This window comes from Emydura macquarii, unplaced genomic scaffold (genome assembly GCF_026122565.2).
Source record: "Emydura macquarii macquarii isolate MOO-44397 ecotype Brisbane River unplaced genomic scaffold, CSIRO-AGI_Emac_v2 contig_2768, whole genome shotgun sequence".
NCBI lineage: Eukaryota > Metazoa > Chordata > Testudines > Chelidae > Emydura > Emydura macquarii.
Genome location: NW_027132905.1, coordinates 41,146,975 through 41,159,444, shown reverse-complemented (window position 1 = coordinate 41,159,444; position 12,470 = coordinate 41,146,975). Strand labels below are relative to the sequence as shown.

General features: G+C 41.9%; 1 protein-coding gene across 6 annotated transcripts in view; it reads left to right on the top strand.

The window, feature by feature from the left end:
• CALML6 (calmodulin like 6) overlaps window positions 1-10,972 on the top strand; it is a 53,597-nt gene extending 42,625 nt beyond the window's left edge. For 4 of the 6 annotated variants that reach the window (XM_067567201.1, XM_067567200.1, XM_067567199.1 and 1 more), the window contains 4 exons: window positions 3,633-3,807; window positions 3,966-4,110; window positions 7,077-7,177; window positions 10,127-10,972. In XM_067567201.1, coding sequence (XP_067423302.1) covers window positions 3,684-3,807; window positions 3,966-4,110; window positions 7,077-7,177; window positions 10,127-10,173 — 417 coding nt within the window. In that variant the 5' untranslated portion in view covers window positions 3,633-3,683 and the 3' untranslated portion in view covers window positions 10,174-10,972. Of the gene's footprint in view, window positions 1-3,632; window positions 3,808-3,965; window positions 4,111-7,076; window positions 7,178-8,708; window positions 8,853-10,126 lie in introns of those variants that run through there. The other 2 variants (XM_067567198.1, XM_067567196.1) reach the window with 2 other exon arrangements.
• The last annotated feature ends 1,498 nt before the right edge of the window (window positions 10,973-12,470 follow it).

Sequence of the window (12,470 nt, the reverse complement as noted above, 5' to 3'; positions counted from 1 at the left end):
GTGAGGAAAGCCTTTTAAATGAAGATTTAAACAGTGAACAACTTCCTGTGTCCTGGCATCTGAAGATGAGAAATTGATGAGCAGCACCAAGCTTGCCGGGGCTCTATGGTAAAATATGAAAACTGCTTAATGTAACTTTCCATAGGAATTGAAATTCAGGAAATGTTGAGAACCTAATCCTGCCTTTGCTAGTCACACCCAGAGCTCTTACTGACATCTGGTGCAGCATGCTGACCTGAGAATCTCTGCTAGGGTAGGATAGGGTTGAAAATCTGGAGGAAGCATAAGGATAAGTAAGAATGCACAGAAAAAAAATCAGATTCTTTGCACATTATTTATAATAATCATTATAACTTTAGCCCCACTCTAGCCCTCTTATCTTGAAGGATCACAAAACGTTCTACTGACTATTAACCTGCATATTACATAGGACCACTCACTTTTTACCAGAATGTCAGAACACAGCAGCAACATTAGGGAGAAGACTGATTTTGGCAATGCCAGTGGTTCTAGATGGATTGGAATTCACATTTGAGAAGGAGGAGAGTAGAGGGCAGAAATAAGAAAAGATGCTGTCGCCTCAGCAGCTAAAAGAAGCAATTTTTAGAGGGGGAGAGGAGGCCCTTTAGACTAGAGAATAAAATACTTTAGCTTCCCTCATGCTAGGAATGCAGGAGCCACACAATTAGTCTGTGCCTTTTCTCCATGCCATTGGAACCACACTTCCTTTGTTCACTTCCTGCATTGTCATCAGCTCTTTCCCCAGGATGTGTTTTGGTAATGAGGATGCAGGAAGGTCTGACTTGCCTTTGACCCTGGACTGCGGGAGCAATGCTATAAACTGAAGCTCTGTGGTGAAATGCACGGCAGATTGCTACCCAGGGCAGTTGCTTTTAGGTTGGCTTTGCAGAGCTGCCCAGGAGTGAGGCTGACTGAACAGAGATGAGCTCAGGTAATAATATTTGGATCCAGATCCAGATCTGGATTTTGAACAGCTCTTTGGGATCTGAGGTTTGGATCTGGGGCCTTGTGTGGTTATGGTAGTTTTTCGGGGTTTCCATACCTCTGCTAGGGATTGTCAGTCCCCAAGCAGACTCTAGGGATGACTCACAAGCAGGAAGAGATGTAAAAGTGAAAGCATTCTGGGGTAGAGAAGTCAAGCTGGAATTGTTATGACTCTCTCAACCCCATTAAACAGGCACCAGCCTCACTCTAGTCAGAGGGTCTTTGGCAGTTGCAAAACTGGGCCTTAGCACAGCCATTTCCTCTTGGCAAATCTCTCATTGTTCACAAACCCATTCTCCTTGATGTAACAATGCAAGTCACTGAAAAGTGCAGCACCGCCCCCTAGTGTCACCCACTGGATTTGTTGTCTGCCCAGTCCTGTCATGCTGTGCAGCACTATAAATGCGGCTAGGAGTTTCACCCCAGTAGTTTTGATAAGTTACATCTCTTACCCGGTTGATGTTTGCAGTAGGAAACAAGAGCCACAACCATTCAATGATCAGTATAAGCATTTACCGCTCTGGACAGGCATGAACATGTCCCAAACCAACAGAATGTAAAGCAATAGTTTATTATTCAGGCTTTGTCTAGGTTAGGTTGTAAAGATGTGTTGTTAGAACAGGTCAGCTATCATGGGCAAAATTTTCAAAAATGTCTACGTGATTTAGTTTCCTACATCTCATTTTCAAAAGGAAGTTCAAAACTTAGGAGCCTAAGTGCTACTAGAAAGTCAATGGAACTTAAGCGAAGTGCCACAGTCTCTTTTGAAAATGAAACGGGCTATAGTCGAATTTTCTCCATAGCCCCTCTCTGTAACTGAGAGCTGGCTGACTTAGAGCTGGCTGAAAATAGTCCAATTTTTATGGAAGTTTTTGACACAAATTTTTCCTCTTTTCAACAACTCTATAGTCTTTATCTTTTATTACAAAAGTTCTCACAGAAAAAAATAATTCACAAATTTTTCTTTTGTTTTTCCACAAGCTATAAGGTTGACAAATGAAGTAATAAGAGATCATTCAAACTACTCACATACGCTGCTAGTTTCTCAATCAACTGTAACTACTCAGGGGAAAAGATCTGGGTGTTACTATGGGCTGCTCAGCTGAGAACAGCTGCTCAGTGGCAGTTAAAAAAGCAAACATAATGTGACAATGCTTAAAGAATGGGATGGAAGATACTGAAAATATCTTCCATCCCAAATATCATGCCACTATATAAATCGATGGTATGTCCTCACTTGGGATACCATGTTCAGCTCTGTTCACATTATCTCTCGAAAGAGAAGTCCTTTGCTTCTCCTTTCAGAGATGGGTGATAAAAATGAGAGGCCTGGAGAGACTTCCCTCTGAACCGAGATTTGAGCTATAGCAAGACTGTCTTTAATTATGAGTAAGCAACAGGATGTTGTAGCTCTGAGGCCAGCTACTTTAGAGAGACAAGACAACATTCACTCAACTTCTCTGTTATACAGAACTCAGAAAAATAACTTCCCAAGCTGCGCTGCGATAGCAGAGTGGAAAGCGGGGATTTGCCCCTCGGTACCAGACTGATGGAAAGGCTTAGTGGATAATAACATATCTACCCTATCCCTGGCCTGGGATCACCCAGGGATTGGGGGAACCAACAACTGTCTGTACCTTGGGGGAGTAGAAGAGATTCAGCCTAGAGGTATCTGACATTTTTTGGAATCACTTAAGGTCAGATTCATTCTGTTAGGAATGTTCCTGCCCATTCTCTGTCCTGATACAGAGTGCTGGGCAGGGGTGGGGGAGGATGGGAAAGAGAGAAGGAGAAGACTCAGTAAGTGAATCCTTCCCTGCTACCTCCCCACTCAACTATGAGCCAGTTAAATATAGACCCAACACTTCTCTGGGGAGCCAGATGCACAAACTGATCAAATGCCATGAGTCTGTAGCAGAGAATCTAGTCTCTACTCTGTTGGCTGGCAAGGAGATCTTCATTTTTAAATCATTAGCATTTGTCTCAAATGTCAGAGAACAGGCTTTTAAAAGCCATTTGAGATCTTTCTCCCATCATGCTCCTTTGAAGAATCTGGGGCTACCGTTTAAAAAACAAATACCTGAATATTTGTAGACAACAGCTACCTCCTACAGCTACCACGCTGGTCTCAGCAGAAAAGACCATCAATCAGATTCTTATTAACTAAGGACCAGATAACGTTAACCTCATCCTAACATTTCCCACTCCCTGTTCTAATCACTAACAGCACTTGGCACTCAGACCCCCACTCCTCACTTAGGTCTTGATTCAGGAGTGGACTAGCATGGAATTTTTGGGATATTGGGATACTGAAAAGCAAGCTGTCCTGTTTGGTAAATGGTCTCTGATGGCCCGTATTTTTGCCTGGTCTGAGGGACCAGTGACCATTTCACAAGTTTCAGCTTTCAACTGAAGTACAGAATGATGTATTTTTCCTATCATTGATGGTTCATGAGATGGTTGGATTATTCTCTTCCACATACCGTGTTCTGTGCTTGTAGCTTAGCCCCTTGCCTGCTGACCCTGGTAGAGTTTCCTCCTGCACATTGCTGAGCACACCTAGCTAGAAAATTAATGCATTGATTGGAAGCTGGCATGGACCTTTTGGTTTATTCCTTTCTGTACAGACTGAGACACTGACACCAGAACAGATAACAGAGTACAAAGGCGTCTTCGAGATGTTTGATGAGGAGGGCAATGGATTAGTGAAAACAGAAGATCTGGAGAAGCTCATGAGCCTGTTGGGAATCAACCCAACCAAGAGAGAGCTAGTGACAATGGCAAAGGAGGTGGACAAAGACAGTAAGAACCTCTCCTGGTCCTCTCTTTTACTATATTTCCCTCCCTGAAACCAGTGTGTTGAACTTTCCAGGTTCTGTGGTTCATAAGAGGGAATCCACAAGACAGGATTCTCAATGACTAGCATATTAATGTAGCCCAGTGCTTTGTTGTTCTTTTAGATAAGGGCACCTTGAACTGTGATGGTTTCCTGGTTTTGATGGGCATTTATCATGAAAAGTCTAAAAACCAGGACGAAGAGCTGAGGGCAGCATTCAAGGTCTTTGATAAGGAACACAAAGGCTACATTGATTGGAATACACTCAAGTAAGTAGCAGATTCCTGAAGGTATGAAATATGGGCCTGATGCTGAACATACCCAACTCTTTGACTCACAAGTCAGTAACAAGCCGCGCCTTTAAAGTAGGAAGAGGAATGCTAAAGGTTTGGGAAGGCAGAATGGGTGCTGAGACCCCAGCTGAGTCAGTGTCCTAGTTTGCCCCTGGACTCCAGATGAACAAATGACTGGTTTAGACCCTAAACATTGAGTATATCTTGATGTTGTTTTACTGTCCAGTTGAGAGGTTCCAGACAGGGTTTTTTCCCTAACTGTTCAGTGTTTTCAGAAGATCAGTGCCCACATGTCTGAATTACAGTGACATCCATATCTGTGAAAGTTACATTCCAAAGAACACATGAACAACTGAAACAACAATCAGAACTGAAGCTGGGTGAATAATGAAAAAAGAATTCTCATGAATCTTCATTCAAATTTTTACATTAATATGTTTAGTCTATGTATGCATGTTTTTCTGTTATCTTTTAGAGACTTTGCTAGCAAATGAGTTTACTGATAAGAATGTTGGCAGAAACAGTGAACTTAAATAAAATGTGGGAGACTATTTTCTGAAATTGTGAAATCACATTGGAAACCTGAGCTACCATGCATGAAACAAAGATGCCATGTGACCGATCAAATCATTCAACACAGCTCAGTTTGAATAGTGAATGAACAAACTAGCAACCAAGAATCATTCACAGAAATTATTCAGTTAATCACTGAAAATAACTAACACATTGGAGAAAAATGTTTAAGCCATTAGTAGACAATCCAGGAAAAGAAATTTGTCAAATAAATCATTTGCTCAGATATAATACAAATCAGCGGACTATGTCTGGAATATGTCTTCAGCAGGCATAAAATCAGCTACGCCGATTACACCAGCTGAGCATCTTGCCCTTTGTATTATCAACAACAAACAAACTAAGAATTAGCCAACACCGTAACAACAAAAGAAAAAGGAAGCAATAAAAGAAAAAGAGGATAAAAAAGAAAAGGAAAAAAACCCTAAAAGATTACTTTGTAAAAGTAGCAAATGTTTCTACTCTTAACTTTGAAATTAACCTATATTTCCATATGCACATGAAAAAGATGTCCATTAGACTGGATAAGATTAATGCATATAGCTAACTCAAGGTCATAGGCAATATTCCTCTGGTTAACCAGCATTAATCCAACTCCTGTTTATAAATGTGTAAAAGAGGAGGCACGTAGCTTGGAAATTTTTCTGTTTATCATTTAGACACGAGGTTCCAGACTGTCTAATATGCTCAGAACTTGGTCTTGATGAGGAAAGAAAACAAACATTCTTTAATTAAAAAGCCTGGGATTTGCCTCTAAGTTTCAAGCTACCAATGCTGGCAGAATCAGAGGAGCTACACAGTTTGTACTACAGCAAGTTCCAGGGCGGCTAGTGCAGGCTTCAGGCTCCTGCAGGGTCCTAAAACGAACTTTCATTGGAAAGGCAAGATTGTTCTGACTATTTGTTCTACCCTTTCATGGATATAGAACTAGGACAATCAATGATTTCGCCAACAAGGCCAGAAAGTGCGCAGCACCCAGCTATTTCCCATTTTGACACTTATGGTCAGATTTTCAAAAGATCTCAGCATGTTGGATGCATTTTTTGTGCTGGGTTCTTTTGAAAATCTAGCCCCAAGAGGGTGCTGAACACTTAGAAATCTGGCCTTGAACTCCTTGGAAAATCAGGCTTCAAGTCCCAGCCTGTGCTGTTCAGGTCTAATGATTTCTGTTTTCTCAACTCACATAATGTTTCAGCAAAAGAGAAAAACTTAAATGTTACCTTGACATTATTTCAATTCAAGAGTGAGCAGTGTTGGTGCCCTTATTCCCCTCATCTTTTTGCCAAGGACAGGATAACTGCTTTGAAGACTTTTCATGAAAGTGAGCTTCTCTGGCTGCTTTTGCTTTATTGATCTGTGGATCATTGATGTGCTCTGATGATGGAAATTGCCTCCCTGACTTTGAGTTACGCACGAAGCACATGGAAGGCAGTATTGCCTGTATGCATTACAACTCAGCAAGAAGAATATAGCCAGGTGGGATAGGGGCAATAATATCCAGCACTCTTTTGTGTCCTTACACACACAAGATACTAGCAATCTTTACAAAGCTCCGACAGCCCCAGGGACACTTGGATAAGTGTGTGTTTTCTTACATCTGCTAAAGGTTTGTATGGAAGTATCATGCCTTGGTGAATTAGGTTTCCTTTCTTTCATCTTGAAAGCTGGTGTTAGCTGTACTATGCCCATGTCTACATATACACACAGGACTAATCACATATCTGAGAGTTTGATTGGCCAAACCAGGCTTTATTTAGGATCAGGATTCTCAGTCTCATGGGCTAATACCATGGGTGAGATTTCAAGGTCTATTTTTCTCCACTAAGTGGGATCACAGCATCTCAAGTTTCTGTTTGTGTTGGGGTTGGAAATATACAATGCACTAGAATAGATACCGTAAGGAACAAGTATGGCTTAATAGGGCTTTACCATCTCTCACTGGTGTAATATTATCTGGTTCACTTGAATGTTGATTGTCATAATTCCATGCACGTTTTCCATTAGAATATGAACAGAGTACACCATAGCTATGGGCTAGTGGTTAAAGTAGGGGACTAGAAATCAGGACTTCTGGATGTCATTACTTTTTTTACCAGTGATATGGTGTGACTGAGATTTTCAGAGGTTCTGATCACTTGCAGCTCCCATTTACTATAAATGGAGTTGTAGGTGCTCACTTCTTCTAAAAATTGTCATGTGTGACCTTGGCCAAGTCATATTTCCAAGCCATGCCTCAATTTCCCCACCTGTAAAATGGATCTAATTATACCTACCTTTGAAGGTTGACAGGAAGATGTTCATGTTTGTAAAGTGCTTTGAAATTCACATATGAAGGGCCAAGTATTGCCAGATTTGGTGTGTATTTTTAGGTATGTGCTGATGAATGCTGGAGAGCCACTAAATGAACAGGAGGCTGAACTGATGATGAAAGAAGCTGATAAGGATGGAGATGGAACCATTGATTATGAAGGTATAGTATCCACACACACATTTCTTTGGCAAATGAAAGATGCACTGGAAAGATTACTCCCAACAGCCTGTGGTCAGCAGTCTTGGATCCTTCTTGCCTTCCTTAGAAGCCTTGCCCACAGAGGTCAACCAATTATGACTTGGTGGGTGTATTCCACAATCAGCGTCATGCAATTGTGAGAGGAATGTGTGGTCTAGGTCACAGGGTTGGGGACTTCTGAGTTCTAATGCTGGCTTTGACACTGACTCCACTGTGCCTTTGGGAAATTCACTTAACCCCTTTGTACCTGAATCTCCCAGTGACTTTGTGTGGCCCTTCCTCCCCCATCGCCACCCAAATGAGGATAAGATTTTTCTATCTCTTAGGAGGGTTTGTGAAAATTAATTAGAAAATGTTTGTGAAGTGGATTTAACATGATGGCAAAGATTTTCAAAAGTGACAAGTGATTATGGTTGCTTCAGTTTTGGGTACCCAACTTGAGACACATTTAAGAAGCTTGATTTTCAGAGGCCGGGTGCTCAGCATTGTCTGAAAATTAGGCTCTTTTAAGGTGTTTCAAAGTAGACTTCCAAAATCACTAGTCACTCTTAAAAACTTTGGCCTGTGCATGTGGTGCAAATTCTAAATAGATGTGAATGCAGGGCTGACAATCTAATACCTTTCACCAGCCCTACATTAACTTTAAAGTAGTCATTAAGGAAACCAAACTCTCCAGTGAAGTAGAAGTTCTTCCTGTAACAAGAAAAATGAGAACTGAAGTGCATGAATATTCATTTGTCAGCAACGTCATTTATATAGCAGAATTCAAAAGGATTTTTCTGCTTTTCCAAAATAATCTATTATCTATGTGACATTTATAGTCGTGTGAAACCATTTTTTATTTCTGTGCCTTCAATCTTCAAACTCCAGAGAAATCTGCTGCCCTTCCCAATGCAATCTGAAGGCATTGGAAAAATATCTGTTCATGGTTTGGATTGACATTAAAAGACTGGTCAATTAAGTGGCTGAGTTTAATGAAACCATATTGCATTTCATCTGACCTTTCAACAGAAGGTAATCAAAGCATATAGCAGAAAGAGATCACAATGCCAACCCAATATTGGTACATTAGTCAGACTTCTTGGAACGGGCATGGATTGTTTACAGAGATTTTGGATGTCTCATTACCACTGTTTTTTGACTAATATAGTATTGCTTTCAGAAGATGAACAGAAATTTGTTTTCATTAATGAATATGCCCTAATAATACTGAGTCGTTATACTGTGTAGCTCTTTAGAAACACAGGGATAGCTGCACCATCTCAGACATGTGGTTCATCTTGTCCATCTCTGTTAGTGGCTGGCATCAGCTGCTTCAGAGGGAGGTGCAAGAAATCCCATAGTTTAACAACCTGCCTCTCAAAGGAGTGTCTTCCTAAACCTCTCATTAGTTAGAGGCTGGCTTAAGCTTTCAAGCATAAAGGATTTACATCCTTTTGGATGTTTTACAAATATCAATTATTTCCAACATCATATTACCTCCACTTTACAGATACCTTCACAGAGGTGTGCCCAAGACCAGAAAGTGAGCCAGGATGAGAACTTGGGGGTGTCTGGCTTTTAGCCCTGTGCTTAGATCATTGGACTATATGCCTCTCCTTAATATTACCACCTGCACCCTGCCCTAACAACCACCCTCCTGCTCCTCCTACTCTGAGGTCTTCTTGCTGGATTTGTGGTATGTTCACTACCACCTCAAGCAGGCCATTGTGGAGCAGAAGGAGGTGGGGAAGAAGGCCCTCCAACTACATAACTGTCTCTACAAAAAGAAAAGGGAGTAGAAGGGCTCAAGGTGCCGTGTTTGGATCCAGATCAGAACTTCCCTAAGGTTTGGGGAAGTCTGATGGAGGAGCCCAACTCAAACTGCTTTTATGTCAGCATGTTCTGTTTCCACCACCATTTGCCACAATGTGAAATTCCCTCTTTTACCAGAGATGTATGTTGCCAGTGCCAGGGGGAGCACTTTGTCTTGGAAAATGGGAGGCAAAGCAGAGGTAAGGGGCTTATCTCTAACCATAGCTGTCAGTTTAATTAGCTCCTCATAGTTCATCACAGTTCAGCAAAACTTGTCTTGACATCCTGACAGCACCAGCTTGGCATGAGCCATTTCGTCACTGAAGAGCCCAATGGGTAAAAACGAAGCCATCAGAGCTGCATTGCCGCTGGTTTATTTTTGATTGCTGTGGCATTTCATTTGAGGTGCCATCTAACTAAGGTTCTCGCAATTTCACACTAACAATTCTCTTTAGGTGAGAGCTGAGCAGGCAAATTCCCACTGTAAGAAGGATGTGAAATCCTTGTGAGATGTGGAAAAGATATTTTTCATGCCATTCTTCAACTGGAAGGGAAAATATTATAATACCAGAGGCCCCTCTCCCACTACACTTAGCCAATAAAGGCTGATAAAAATTTACCCAAAGCAATTTCAAGACTCCCATAAACTTCAATGGTCTTTGAATGAGACCTTCATCTTTGCTATGGACTAGTGATTGTGTCATGACATTAAGAAACCCACTACATCTGCAAAAATCCCAGTAGGGCCCATTCTCTGCTATCATCACTTTAGTGACTTCAGCGGAGCTGCATTAGAGAATTTGCCCTGTGGTCTGAGCATTGAGCTGGGAGACAGGAATGCATGTAATGTGAGGAAAGAGGGGATCCCTTTCAACTTCTGGAGCAAATTCCAACCTTTGAACATTCAGATTTCAATGAACAAAGCACTATTCAGCCAGCAAGAATCCAACTAGCGTCCCTGTGCTTGAGGCCCACCCTGCTAAGTGAGCACTATAGAAGTATTCTGGAGTTCTTCTTGCCCTATTAATCTGTGATGAACCCACTCTGTGGCTTGTGCCACCGGCACAATTTGAGGCTAATAAAATCCTGCCTTGTCTGTGGTTCTCTTCCTCTCAGAGTTTGTGGCCATGATGACTGGAGAATCCTTTAAGCTTGTTCAATAGAGCACGGCAGAAGAACTGTATCCTTTGTTACAAAGATCCTTCCTAGACACCCTCGACTGCAAGAGCTGCAATTCCTCTCAAGATACTGTGATCAGAGATGTCTCCAAACACCACTCATACATTACCCACATCTGAATAACTTTACCTGGCATTCACAGGAGGAAGCTACAGATGAGAGCAGAGCTGAGAGACTCCTCTCACGGCAGGTGTGGAAGCTCTTGCAGGACAGATTCATTTATTCAAGCAAGCTGTTTTGGGCCATGGAAACCATACAAGAGCCATAATTTATGTTTATTAATAAACTTTATAAAGAAAGTCTTTCCAATATGGCTTTAGAGTCCTATGAAAGGAACATAGTGTACTTGGGAAAGGAATGCATGTGCTTTGCCAGAGTGCTTACTTCTCTATAAATCATTCCTGGGACTGAGAATTGCTCCCAGGGCCACACCTGCTTTTATGCATCTCAAAAAGGGTTCACACCTTGGTTATAAATGCCTAAACTTCACTTCTGCATGGTGGACTAAATAAAGCCACGTGAGGGAGTGCCTGAGAACATGAGTCACATTGCACTGAGTTTCAAGCTCACAATAATTGGAAGAAACCTGTGAAATGATGCAGTCAGGGCTGGGAAGCAGATGGATGAGCCTGTAATGCTGCAAGGGGAAGGGCACTGGACTTGGGAAAGCAGAGGGAATGTGAACAGACCCTTTGGGTACAAACATGAAGGACTTTCCCTTTGATTCTTAATATCTGTATTTACTAGCTTGGCCTTTCCTATTAACCCTCTAGGGCTCTCCCTTCACTCACATCTTAAACCTTTATACACATTCACCTCAAGTAAAATAAGCAAATATTTTTACAAACCTACCTTTATGTTGGCTTCCAACAAGCACAGTTCACCAGAGGGCAATTCTTTTCATAAGCTACCCTGGGGAAATCCCCCAGCTTCCTGGAAGTACCTCCATCTTCCCTAGGCCAACTACAGGATAATTGAGAGCAGTTTTAATATTTCTTCCCATCATGTCCACAAACACTCAGCGGCACTAACTTTCCAACACTTGTTTGCTAAAAAAGCCCCCTATGCAATGCAGGCTACTGGCTCTTATGGGAATAATTTTACTTGCCTACTTCACAGGGGTATTGGAAGGGTTCCTGATGGGGTATTATGATTCAGATGGTGCCAGGTTGTACCATCAACAAGCACAAGTTGCATGGGAGTGGGGGGAAGTGCCTGGCTAGTCCTCTATACCTTGGCAATGGGCAATAGATTAAAGCCACAAGGGGAGCTCTCACCTCACCAGCCAAGGAGGATGGGAGATCTGGGGGGAAGGGAGGGGGAACTGCACTCTCATTTACTTGATCACCTGGGAATAGGGACTAGACTGTGAAATGAATTGAGGAGTGACCTATAGGCATCAGTGGCATACTGAGAAGGGTAGGGGGCCACCGGTCGGGCCCTCCTCAGAGGAAAGTGCCCATTCTTTTAAGGGATCTTCCAATTGACCAAAATTTTAAGATCCCCAGGAGCCAAAGTGAGTAACAAGAATGTGGTAGAAGTTGGAGACGCCCCCTCTCTCATTATGGTAAAATCTGGTTTTACCTAGGACAATTTCATGATAACCAGAATTACAATTAGCACATTGCAGTTTATTGTGTAATGTCCTGGGCACATCCCCTCACATCCATGCCCCTCACCAGGACTCTGGGACAGGCAAAAGAGACACACCACAGAGAATAAATGCATCAGGTTTTACACTAATCCCAGTGCAGAATTTTGGGAGTTTTAGCCTCTGCTGTCTGAATACAGAGTGCAAACAGAACCAGTAACTGTACTGAGAGAGTTGAAAATTTTCATTTGAAAAATTGGGTGGAAAATGGCCACTTTTCCCAACAAATGTGCTGAAAATTTCCATCTCTTTTGAAATTTTCCAATTGGTTCATGAAAAAACAAAACCTGAAAATTCCAAAATTTGTGGGGAAGGGGATAATTGTCAAACCACCTCTGCTCAGAAATGAATCTCAGTGCTTTGAATTAAGGAGCTTCCTCTTAACCTCCATCATATTACATTGAATCACTCTGTATAATACAAATACTCTGCAAGCCAATACAGTATTATTGCAAAGTGCAGTGTTTAGGACCAGTATCTTAGCACTGTTTAAGAGGGGAATGTACGTAAGAGAAACAATCAGCAGGACGCTTTTTAGATAGGGCGGCTCTAGGCTGAGAAAGAGGAGGGATTAACTTGTGCAGCATTTCAGAACTCATGTAGCTTTCTGCAAAACAACATTACCATGTA